Below are 13,047 nucleotides of genomic sequence, written 5' to 3' on the forward strand. Positions count from 1 at the left end.
CGAACGGAAGCCCTTTGGCGGCGCTCTCGCTCCTGGCAGCGACGCGCCGTGCACGGACGAAGCTGCCGCGTGAAGCGGTTCAATTCTCGATGCCCGTCGTTACAAACACATGACAATAGTTTTTATAAATTCCAATCAGGGAGACGGAGACCCGGGTGGGGGGCGGGGGCGAGGGGTGTGGAAACACAAACATTAAGGAAAAGGGAGGCCAAACTTTTACCGACTGATTTTTCCATTGCCAAATCTGAGCCGAGCCAGCGTTGTTGGGGCCCTCACGGCACGGGAGGAATTCCCGGGAGCAAATCTGCCAAGTGGAGCGGGGATCCAGACCCCTAGACGCTGGCTTTACCAGATGTCTGTGAATACTGCTCGGGGCCAAGCAGGGCCGGGAGCAGAGTCAATCATTTCCGTTGGGGCGAGCGCCCGCCGGCGCCTCTAGTGAGCAAGGCGGTTTGGCAGGGCCCCGGCATGCCTCGGTCGCACGGTGGAAAAGAGGCGCAAGTTACCGACGGACTCGGTCGCAGCTTGCGGCTCATGATTCAAGGAATTTCTTTAAAGAATTCACCGTGGGGTTTCCAGAATGCAGTGGTGGCGTGTGCAGGTGACCCGTTTTGTTGTAACCAGCGCTGGTCCCTCGTCAAAATCAATGATTTCCCGGAAACCTCGCAAAACCGGAGTGTGCCACTTGAGGTCGGGACGCAAGTGCCGGGGGTGGGAGGGGTGGGTGGGAGGGGTGGGTGGGTGGGAGGGGGGGGGGCTTTCGTGACAACCCCCAGTTCAGTCTTTTAGGGGGGGGGGCCGGATGCTCGTGAACGGGATTAACGACTCGCCGCCGCCGCCGCTTGATTTTCGGTCAAAATGCAATTCCGTCCGAGGAGTTGCGAACGGGCCTCGCCACCTGGCGCTGGTCCCCGTGGGGCGAGGAACTGTAAACAGGAAATAGCGCCGAGAGGGGAACGGGACCGCAGGGGAGGCTGCGTGCGGTGGCCGGATGGACGCAGCACCACGCCGGGAGACGCAGACAGAGACGGAAATACAAAATAATGGCCAACGAACGGAAAATGCCAACACAATACTGCATCTTTGCCTTCGTATAACGAGACCGCGTATAAATAGAGACACGTAATTACGACACGGGACGTATCCACTGGGTTAAAAATGTAAAATAAAAACGCTCCACGCTCGGCGAGCGTCGGACGCGAGCGGAGGCCTCGCCGTCGCTCCGTGGAGCGTCCGAGCGTTCGTAATAATCATCATCATCATCATCATCGCGGTAATACGCCGACATTCTGTTCTTGTAAAGTTATAAAATGATAAATAAACGTCGCGTGGCTCCGAACCGCACGACACTGAACAAGCTGCCAGAGACCGAACACAGCGTCTGTACGACGTCTGTACTGCCCTGCCGCCACCGCCGCTTACATTCCTTCATTTCCACTGCGACACGCGTCGCATCAAATCGTTTCCGGGTTTTTTTTTCTCCAAATTTTTTTTCCTTTTTTTTTTACCTAAAAAATACGTTTTTTTTTTTTACAGCGCTGATATTGTGTAGCAGCATGCCAGTGAAACATTAACAACACACACGCAAATACATTTAAACGCAGTTGTCGACTTAATATTCGTCGCGCCAATGTGTCCACCGGTCGCAAATGATCCGTCGGACGTCACGTGGCGAGCGAGCGACATTTCTTGTCACCGAGCGCTCACCCAGTGCGCGCGCGACAGGCGACGAGTCGCTCAGCGAGCGACCGTTCCAACGCGCAACGGGCACGGCGGCGGTCGACTTCAGTGGCAGTGATTTACTCGGAGGCTCGCTCTCTCACGTCTCCAACCCTCCACTTAAACATTTGTACATTTCGCGTGAAATAAAAATATATACAAACAGCCCCCCCACTGCCCCCGATATAATATTTACTCTCATTCACAACGTTACAATTATTGCTACGGTCGGCGTCACTTGAGCGCGGGGCCCCTCCTCGCTACTTGTGGTGGTGGCGGCAGCGGCGCCCGCAGTCCGAGTCGCACTCGCCGGCGTCGTACGCGGGCACGTGGGGGTCTCCCGCAAAAGGCGCCGGCGCTCGTGCGGCCGGCGCGACTGGCGCCACCGGCGCCGCCGGCCCCGCGCCCGGCCTCAAGAGCGCCACCGTCACCGACGTGGTGGCCGTCACGGTGGCAAACGGCCCGGCCGGCGCCGTCGCCCCGGCCCGCCGGCCGCGGCCTTCACCCCAGGCCTGGTGGCCGCTAGTCCTGCCGCGGCCGGGCCCGGCGTGCGGCGAATCGGTGCTGTCCGCGCCCGAGCGGCCGTGGAGGCGCGCCGGCTGTGACGCCCACTGCTGCTGCTGCTGCTGCTGCAGTGATGTTGTGCAGTCCGCCGATGCCACTCCGCCGTGCTGCTGCTGCTGCTCCTGCTGAGGCCTTGGCCTAGGCCGGGCCCTGTACTGCATGGCGCCCATCTCCAAGCACTGTCCCGCAGGCTGCACGAACTACAAAGAAAAGACAAAGATTCATACATACAGTGTAGGCCCGAGGACTGGTTCAGATAATAAGGGGGGAATCGAATTCGATAGTTGCTACAGCACACTAATTGCTACACTACCTCACAACAACCGCCGTTCACCAAGTAGCAGTGACGTCACCACGGCACTTGTACCATGCTAGGTGCACACTACCTCAAAAGACAAAGATTCCCCGTGTAGCCTTAACAGACTGTAGGGGCAAGTGCTGTTTACGAGCACCTATAAAGGCCAGCACAGCACACGAGGGGGTGGGTGGCCAACACCACGCCCGGCCGCCTTCATCTCCCTAGTGGCGATGTTTACACATCGCACCAGGTACTCATTTGAGGCTGATTCGACCTAGGGAAGGCCCAGAACCGGTTCAGATAATCGTCACCAGTGTTGGCCGTGAGCGGGAATCGAACCCGGGTCGGCAGGTTAGTAGCGCACACACTACCTCACACACACAAGCACGTACATACGTAAATATGTACACATACGCACGCACAGAAATACGCGCACATGTGGAACGTGCATGGGGTTGGAGAAACTTTAGATGCGGAGTGGTCAAGAGGTGAGGTCAGCCGCTGCCATAGGAACGTGGAATTGGTGCTCAGAGCTGTGATGTTTCTGCGGCTGTTTGTGTCGTGATCTCACCCCGGATCGGTGCCACCCCATCCCGCCCTCTGGGGCTCTCGAGCGGAACCCAACGCGCACGAAACGGAAACAGCAGCACCGAATCAGTGGAGCGCGGCGCGGCGCGTTGCCCCGGGGCGGCTCACCGTGACGCGCGGGTGTCCCGCCCGGCGTCCACCACCGCTCCCCGCGTGCGGCCTCTGCTGCTGCTGCTGCTGCTGGTGGTGGTGATAATCGTGCTCTCGCACTTGATGCAACCGATGTTGTTGCTGCTGCTGTTGTTGCTGCTGCTGCTGGTGGTGGCGGTGGTGGCGGTGATTGTGGTCGCGGTGTCCGTGCCGGCAAGCGTTGCCCGCGGCGCAGGAGGCGCCGTCGCCGGGCGACGTCGATAGCGACGCGGCGCTCTCGGAGCAGCACTCCGAGTCGGAGGACTCGGTAATGGAGGAGGAGGAGGGGGTGGTGCCGGTGGTGGTGGCGGCGGACGACTCGCCGGGGCGGGCGTGCCGCGCGCCGAGCCCCGGGTACGACGGAGGGAACGGCGGGCGCCGCCCGGAGTTCCCCCCGCCGCCGCCGGCGTCGCCGCCGCCGCCGCGCCCGCGTCTCGCCGGGTAGGGGGGCGGCTGCGGCGATGGCGTCGGGAGACGGCTGCCGCCGCCGGCGGGGGTCACCTGGGGACGCGATCGCGTGCGCACATGTACACGCACGTGGTCATGTGTGTGCACACGTGTTCATGTGTGTGCGCACACGTGTTCATGTGTGTGCACACACACATGTAGCCTCAACAGGCTGTTGGTTCGTAGCGCACCACGCCAACCACTACACTACCACTTGCCACAACATGCATACAAGCGCACGAACGCGCACACACAGGCAGAACTGTGTGAGAACGGGTGATTGGTGGACTCTGCGTGAGTGACTGGCAGTCCCCCCCAGCGGGCTGGGCCCTCAGTGCGGCCCAAGCCGGCGTGCGTGGCCTCACCTCCGGCGGAGGCCCCACGATGGACAGGAGCACGGGGAGCAGCACGATGCCGTTGAGCAGACCGAGCACCGTCATGATGGTGAGCACCGCGAAGAAGTACCTGCAGGAGAGAGCCTCCGTGAGACAAAGGTCCCCCGTGTGGCCCACGCGGGCTCGAGGGGCAAGTGCTGTTGGCGAGCACCTATTAAGGCCGGCACGGCTCGCCTGTGGATAGGCGGTGTGGCCAGCACCACGCCCGGCTGCCTTTGTCTCCCCGGTGTCGAAGTTTTTTTTGCATATGGCATAATCATTTACGGCTGAGTCGACTTAGGCGAGGCCCAGGACCGGCACAGAAAATCGTCACCGATGTTGGCAGCGTGCAGAACCGGACTCGCCGGGTTCGTGGCGTGGTGTGCTAACCTCCGTGCCACCGCTCCCCAAAACATTACTGCTCCGTGGCACGCAGAGAGTCATTATGATGACGATAATGCCTCTTCATCCGGGAAGGCCTCACCGAGTCTCAAGGAGGCTTCCGACCGGTATTCACAGTAGGGGGTGATATTGCAATGTATGATACCAACTCAGGAATTTGTAGGTTATTTATCAGCATTGGCTCGATGCGTTGGTCAACGCCAATGCCACTGTGCGTGTGGTTTTTTTTTAGATATGGGAGGGAACCAGAGAATCCGGAGGCAACCCACGCGGAACGGGGGGAGAGAAAACAAACTACAGACAGAAAGGCACCCAAGTTGGGAATCGAACCGAGGCCTTGTTGCTGTGAGGGCGGGATTGTGCCCACCTTGCCACACGCGGCTGGCACATTCGCACGTGCGCTCAGACTGCACACAGGAAGGTCGCAAACAGGGAGCACACAGCAAACAGGCAGGTTCCGTGTTTAATGGAAGCTGCAGGGGAAAATAAAAACAACAAAATGGAGCAGCGAGGAGAAAGAGTCACGGACACGAGACCCAGGGACACGAAGGTCAGGCACACGAGACCCAGGGACACGAGAGCCACAGACGTGAGAGCATTTGCTGACACAAACCCACGGCGAGTGCCAATTACCTGTCCTTGCAGGCCGTCTGTCCAGAGATGAGCGCGACGGAGACAAAGAGAGAGACAGAGAGACAGAGAGAGACACAAGGAGGAGATGGAGGAGATGGAGACACGTGGAGAGGAAGAGGGTTATAGTGGCTCCGCGCAAGTGCTTTTGTTTGGGGTTAGAGGTAAGGGTCAGGGGTCAGGAGTAGGATGACGGGATAGCAGTGAAGAGTTAGGTTGAGTCAGTGGTAGGATTAGAGGATATCTGGCTGACTCTCGCCACGTTGGCAAGTCATCTTGCCAGAGCTGGGAGTACCCACACTTTACCACGACGCACGCGACCGACCGATCGACTTGACCGTGGTGAACGCGTTCACTCTACTGCTGCGGGAGATCGGACGCACGGCCACTGGACCCGCGTGGCCGCTATCACCTTGGCTCCATTCAGAGTTTCTCACACGTTGGTTGAATGGCTCCATTCAACCAACGTGTGAGAAACTCTGCTCCGTGATGCTCCAAAATCGTGCTGCTTGTTGCCGGCCAGCGGGAAATTTTTTTGGGACCGTAACCCAGTAGAGGACCACAGAACTTGGGCAATCGGTTCTGGCTGCCTTCCCTCGTCTGTGGCCTCCACCCGCGTCCCCCCATGTGCAACACTGCACTTCGCACGGACGTCGCGAGATACGAATTCATCGTCGTGGTCGCCGTTAACGACCGGGCCCGAGGTCTCGGTAAATACGGGGAGCTGACAACCGGCCGGCCTGGTGGCACGGCCTGGCGGCACAGCCTGGCGGCACGGCCTGCCGGCAGGGCTGCCGGCAGGGCCTTCTCTCCAGCACCAGCGGGATGTTTGTGTGCAGAGTAACGCGATCCGGCCTCCTCACTCCTTCTCTCTTCCTCTCTCCCTCTGCCTCCCCACTCCTCACTCCTCACCATTTCTCTCTCTCACCCTCTCATCCCTCATAACCCCTGCCTCTTCCTCTTTCTCTCCTCACCCTGCCTCCTCCGCCAAGCAGCGGTGGCCATGCTTGTGCACATGGCCGCTGCGATCCAGCGCTGTGGAGGCAGCAGCGAGGGTTGGTAGATCACTCACAGATGGGCTGTGAAATATCTCTTCCCGTGAGCATCGAAGAAGGGCCGTACCCCTGGCTCGCCAGAAGGCAGTATAGCAAGTGGACTAATGTCAATCTGTTTCCATCTGTCCGCTGGGGATAGAGCGTTGCCCCCTTGCGCAAGGCGTGGGGTTTTCTCCAGGTGCTCCGGTTTCCTTCCACACGTGTACAATAATAAACACAACTCGTTATTCACTGGCTGAAAATAAATAACCCAATGCAACAGCAGCAGCAGGACCCTCCTGAAAAAGAGTCCTATGACTCAGCTTCGCTCTCCTGGATAAACAAGTGAATTATCTTCTCTCTCCTCTTCTCTCTCAATCACTCGCTTTCCACCCCCTCCTCTTTCCCCTCCCCCTGCCCCCCCCTCTCTCAATCACTCCCCTTCCCCCACCTCCGTCTCTCCACCCCCGCCCTCTCTCTCCCTCTTCCCACCACCCAAATGCGCCCTCTGCCCTTTGACCTGCCCAATGCAGGCTGCCCCGGGGGGGTCACATAAACATCCAATGGAGGGAGGGGGTGAGGAGGGGGTCTCTCCCGCCCCCCCCTCCCGGCTCTCCCACCCAACAAAGGCCAAGTCTCACCGCACTATTAGGGCCCCTCTCTCACCGACAGCCCCTCTCTCGCGGGGCAAAGGCGCAGCCCCGCAACTGCTCGCTCGTGCCCACTGCCGGCACAAAAAGAGAGCGGGAGAACTCCGTGTTGCCGGTGCAACGTGCAGCTGCACCGTTACCGCCACCACCGCCTCCACCACCACGGCAGCCGTGGCGGCCGTGCCTTGTCCTCCTCCTCCTCCGGCGCAGAGCCGCTGTGTGTTTATTTGTCTGTGCGGGCCGCGAGGCCGCGTTGTTTATTATCCCAGGGAGTCTGGGCTCGGGCGAGAGAGGGAACGAGGGGGGGGTCCGTGGCGAGCGCCGCTGCCGGGGCCACGTGTTTATTTTCGTTGAATTTACACAAACACCGTGGGGGGAGACGCGTCCCCCCGTGTGCGTGCGGTCGCACGCAAACGGACAAAGATCCCCCCGGTAGCCTCCACAGGCTGTCGGGGCAAGTGCCGCCGTCAGCGAGCAGCAGCCACCGACGAAGGACTTAACGGCGCACGAGAGGGATGGGTGGCCAGCACCACGCTCGGCCGCCTTTGTCTCCGCAGGGGCGACGTTTGCGCATCGCGCCGGGTGCTCGTTTGAGGCCGTGTCCACTCGGGGTAGGGCCCAGGACCCGTTCAGGTAATCGCCAGCGGTGTTGTTTGTGAGCGGGAATCGAACTCTGCTAACTTGGTTTGGAGTGTAGCGCCCTAACCGCTGCGCCACCGCTCCCCCTACACACACACACTCCTCTCTCTCGGCTTCTTCCCTCGCACGGCTCCACTCTGGAATTCCCTCCCCCCATTGTTGTCATCGTCGTCATCATCGTCTCTTTCCCCCCCCCCCAAGCTCTTCGACCAATAGTAACCTTGCTCCATTCAACAGACGTGTTCCACTGTTAGCTATTCAAACTCTTGAGAGTGCTGTTTGTTGCCGGCTGCTTGACGTTTAGAGCCTCTGCTCAGCAACTATTTTTTGAAAAAAATACGCAGACGCAGCACCCGGCGCAGCCGCACACACACACACAGGCGAACGACGCACGTGTGTGTGTGTGTATACATTACACTCGCGTGTGTGTATGTGCACGAGCACGTGTCTATAAACACGCTGGGGCAGTGTTTACACAGCCTCACTGTTTATGGCGATTCTCTGCTCAGTCTCCCATCTCACCAACCCCCCCCCCCCGTCTCAGGGTCAGGCCAAACAACCGGCGGCCATCATCGCCGCCACTACAGCTCGATACCAACACCACCGGCACATCACCACCACCGCTGGTGGCGGCCACGCACGTGGCAGCTGTAACCCAGCGCTGTGGAGGCAGCAGCAGCGAGGATTGTCGGATCTTCGCACGAACGCTGTGAAACTCCCTTCCCATCGGTGCCAAGGGGGAGCCATGCCCCGGCTAGCCAGGAGAAGGCGGTACAGCAAGTGAACTCATCACCAGAACTACCGCGACCAATACCGTCACCACCGCCACAATCGCCATCACCGCAACCGTCACCTCCGCCACGATCACCCGGAATCTGAACTCACCAACTTCAGATTGCGACTCACAGCACAGTCACTACAGTCGGCACAGTCACTACAGTCGGCACAGTCACTACGCAACGCTCGCTCACCAGACGATGAAGTCGAACTCGGAGCCGACGAGCATGACGAGTCCCAAGAGCGTGGAGACGGCGCCGTCCAGCACGGGCGCCAGCATGTGCTGCAGCGAGCGCACCGCCCGGCTGTCGCGGTCGCCCGTCGCCGTCAGGAAGCCCTGGGCGGTGGCGGGGGCGGCACAACGGAGTGACGGAGATGGTGCGGGTGAGCGGCGGCGGCTCTCCGTCGACCGTACGACGCCATCGTCGTCGTCATCATCGTCGTCATCAATGTCATCACCATTGTCATCATAGCCATCATCGTCGTCGTCACCGTCATCATCATTATCAACATCGTCGTCATCATTGTCGTCATCGTCATTATCATCATTGTCAACATCGTCATCATCATTGTCGTCATCGTCAATATCATCATTGTCAACATCGTCATCATCATTGTCAGCATCGTCATCATCATTGTCGTCACCGTCATCGTCATTATCATCATTGTCAACATCGTCATAGTCATCATCATTATCATCATTGTCATCATCATTATCATCATCATCAGTCAACATTGTCATCATCATTGTCAACATCGTCACCATCATTGTCAACATCATCATTATCATCATTGTCAACATCGTCGTCGTCACCGTCATCATCACCATCGTCGTCAATGTTATCATCGACAACGCATCGCTACGTTTACACGATGTCACGTCACCTGATGAGCCTCCGCCGCCCCCCCCACCTCACCAGCGTGACGTGCATCGTGAACTCCACGCCCATGCCAACGAAGGCGACGAGGTTGATGACGGGAACGGCGCTCAGCTGAATGCCCATGAGGCCCATCATCCCAAAGAGCTCCACCGTCATCGTCGCCAGCACAGCCACCTGTGTGCGCGCGTGGTCGTGTCATTGTGGGTGTGTGCGTTCGTGTATAGGTTTGTGGTTGGGTGTGTGTGGTTGGGTGTGTGTGTGTGGTTGGGTGTGTGTGGTTGGGTGTGTGTGTGGTTGGGTGTGGTTGGGTGTGTGGTTGGGTGTGCGTGTGTGTTGGGCGTGTTTTGGGAGAGGACAAACAACAACAACAAACACCTCCTGTCAGCGAGCCTTCGACACTTCACGTGCACCTGGCCTGGCACAGTCGCCGTGGTGACGTCACCGTCACTTAGTGGCGAATGACGCGGGTATTGGTATTGGTTGGGAGAGGGCGAGAGTTCAACGTGCGCGCAGAAGAGACAGCATAACATCACACACAGAGCACAGACATAAATATACATTCACAAAGACTGAGATCAGCCCTAATAGGGGAGTGGTGGCTAGCGCACTGCGCTTCGACCCCGGCGATCTGAGTTCAATTCACGTTCACCAGCCAACACCGGCCAAGATTATCGCAACCGGTCCGGGGCCTTCTCCAGGTCGGTTCAACAGTTAATGAGCACGTGGCGCAGTGCGGAAAGAAAAAAAAATCAGCATTGGGGAGAGACAAAGGTGGCTGTGGGTGTTGCTGGTTACAGCACCACCTCGTGTTTTGTGATGGGTGCTCGCGAACAGAACTTTGCCCAGTCATACAGACACACACACACGCACGCACACACGCACACACACACACACGCACACACGCACGCACGCACACACACACACGCACACACGCACGCACGCACCCACGCCATTCCATCCCTCTTCGTCTTCTCCCCACACAGTCCCGTCACAATCCAATTTCACGCCTCTGTGTTCTAACACATTCCATAAGGGAGTTTTCCCAACACACACGCACGCACACGCATGCGCACAAGCTCACACACACGCACTCACACATACGCACGTGCACACACACGCATGCACGCGCACGCTCACACGTACACACGCGCACGCTCACACGTTTATACGCGTGCGCACCCTCACACGTTTATACGCGTGCGCACCCTCACACGTTTATACGCGTGCGCACCCTCACACGTTTATACGCGTGCGCACCCTCACACGTTTATACGCGTGCGCACACATGCACACACGCACGCGTACACCCACACACGTGCACTCTCTCCCACGTGAGCCACTGAACCCCCCCCCCCGCCGTGCCACCGCCACGAGGGACCCGCAGGGAAAGCGTGGAGTGGTGCTCGCGAGAACGAAGAAGAAGTTCCTCGTTCAGCGGAAGGGGTAGGCGGGGGGGGGTTGGGCGAGGAGGGAAGCCCCGCGGAGTTACGAACGTTACTCGACTCCCTGCGATCGCGGAGCCACGAGAGCCTAAGTACGTGTCTGTCGTTCACAACACGCACACACGCACACACACGCGCACACACACGCACACACGCACGCACGCACTCACGCACGCCAGCCATCGGAATGCACAAAATGTGAAACGGGCGACATTTGCGCTCAGAACTATTCGGATGTTTTCACGCGAAGCGTTACCATTCCACTCTTCCATCCATGCGCGTATAAATTAATTGGCGCAGGAAAAATGTATTAATTGACCTCCCAGAGGTCACCTATGGTACGAACGGTTGTCGATGGACACGTAAAGATCGCCAGCCAAAACAGTGGGAAGAGTCGGCATGGGAAGACGCTCTCCCCCTAGCACACGCTTGGGGTGGATCTCATAATCCGGCGTGTGTAGGTGCACGTTTGTAGGTGCACGTTTGTAGGTGCGCGTGTGTAGGTGCTTCTGGGCATCAGTGGCACTGGTTAGCGCGCTGCGCTACGAACCCGGCGACCCGAGTTCGAATCCCGCTCACGGCCAACGCCGGTGACGATTATCTGAAACGGTCATGGGCCTTCCCCGAGGTCAACGTTGGCTGAAAACGGGAATCGAACTCAGGTCGCCCGGTTTCGTAGGTAATGCGGTGCGCTAACCGCCATGCCACCACTCACCCACAGAGACACGCACACACACACGCACGCACATGCACGCACGCACACGTGCGTGCGTGTGTGTGCTTTTCACGCAAGAATCTCAAGAATGCATTCGTGTGACAGAGCTGTACGGACAGGAAACAAACGTGTGGAGGAGGAGGACATGGTAGGTGTGTATGTGTGTGTGCACGTGCGCGTGTGCAACAAGCGCACCTAGCCTGGCACAAGTGCTGTTGTGACGTGAATGACGGCTGTTGTTGGTGTGTGAGCAGGTTAACTAGCGTGCGTGTGCGTGGTATGCGTGCGCACGTGCGTGCGTGCGAGCATTAGTGCGACGCGTGAAGTGTGAGCACATGCATGTGGCATGCCTCCCCACACCAACCCCTCCCCACCTCGTCCAACCACCCCCCCCCCCCAGTGTGGCACACACACATTACCCGCTCGATGTGCGCGTGTCCGTACGCGTGTGTATGTGTGCGAGGAGCGGTGGCAAAGTGGTTAGTGCACTGTGCTATGAACCCAGCAACGGAGTTCCATGACCGCTCACAGCCAACATCGGTGACGGCGGATATCTGCATCGGTCTTGGGTCTCCCCTAGGTCGACTCAGCCTTTAACCGAGTACCTGGTTTTAAGTGAATTAAACGTCAGCACTTGGGAGGCGGCCGGGCGTGGTGCTGGCCACCAACCTCCTCATAAGCGTGCCGTGCCAGCCCTTATGGGTTCTTGCTCACAGCACTTGCCCCAACAGCTAAAGCCTATATGGGGGATCTTTGTCTTTGTAGGCACTGAGGCTGTCCGAAAACCTGGAACAATTGGGTGAGCGCTTCGTTTTAACTGAGTAACGAATTGCAATGCAGGATCACGATTCCAATCTGGAGGAAAATACAAACTCTACGCAGCAAGGCGGCGAGGTGAGGAACCAAAGACAGACCCCTTCAAGCTGTGAGGCACGAGGAAGAGAATACACACGGACGGAGAGAGACGCACAGAAAGACTGACGGACAGAGACATGGAGTCAAAGACGCACGGACAGGCCGACGATCAGAAAGAGACACGGAGAATAAGATGAAGATGTTCTACCCTTAAGGTAAAGGCACCGCCGCAACCGCCGCCAGCATCAACCAACACCATCACCGCCACCATCAAAGACAAAGATCCCCCGTACAGCCTTAACAGACTGTAGGGGCAAGTGCTGTTAGTGAGCACCTATAAAGGCCGGCACGGCACACGAGGAGGTGGGTGGCCAACACCACGCCCGACCGCCTTTGTCTCCCTAGTGGCGATGTTTACACATCGCACCAGGTACTCATTTGAGGCTGAGTCGACCTAGAGGAGGCCCAGTACCGGTTCAGATAATCATCACCGGTGTTGGTCGTGAGCAGGAACCGAACCCGGTTCACCAGCTTCGTAGCGCAGCGCGCTAACCGCTACACCACCGCTCCCCACCGCCACCATCACCACCACCGCCACCATCACCACCACCACCACCACCACCGCCACCACTACCGCCGCCGCCACCAACACCATCACCACCACCGCCACCATCACCACCACCATCACCGCCACCGCCACCACCATCAACACCACCGCCACCACCACCATCACCACCACCATCACCACCACCATCACCACCACCATCACCACCACCGCCACCATCACCGCCACCATCACCGCCACCACCATCAACACCACCGCCACCACCATCAACACCACCGCCACCACCACCATCACCACCACCATCACCACCACCACCATCACCACCACCGCCACCATCT

At 58.7% G+C, this 13,047-nt stretch overlaps 1 protein-coding gene across 1 annotated transcript in view; it reads right to left on the minus strand.

Annotated features, from left to right (window-relative positions):
• Window positions 1-754: 754 nt before the first annotated feature.
• Window positions 755-13,047, minus strand: part of PTCH1 (patched 1) — a 50,899-nt gene continuing 38,606 nt past the window's right edge. The window contains exons 20-24 of the mRNA XM_078618636.1: window positions 9,169-9,306; window positions 8,446-8,588; window positions 4,111-4,210; window positions 3,278-3,799; window positions 755-2,483 (exon numbers count right to left, since the gene is read on the minus strand). Of these exons, the coding sequence (XP_078474762.1) occupies window positions 1,980-2,483; window positions 3,278-3,799; window positions 4,111-4,210; window positions 8,446-8,588; window positions 9,169-9,306 (1,407 nt within the window). The 3' untranslated portion in view covers window positions 755-1,979. The remainder of the gene's footprint in view (window positions 2,484-3,277; window positions 3,800-4,110; window positions 4,211-8,445; window positions 8,589-9,168; window positions 9,307-13,047) is intronic.

The sequence above is a fragment of the Lampetra planeri genome, chromosome 3, assembly GCF_965212315.1.
Source record: "Lampetra planeri chromosome 3, kcLamPlan1.2.h2, whole genome shotgun sequence".
In the NCBI taxonomy this organism is placed as follows: domain Eukaryota; kingdom Metazoa; phylum Chordata; class Hyperoartia; order Petromyzontiformes; family Petromyzontidae; genus Lampetra; species Lampetra planeri.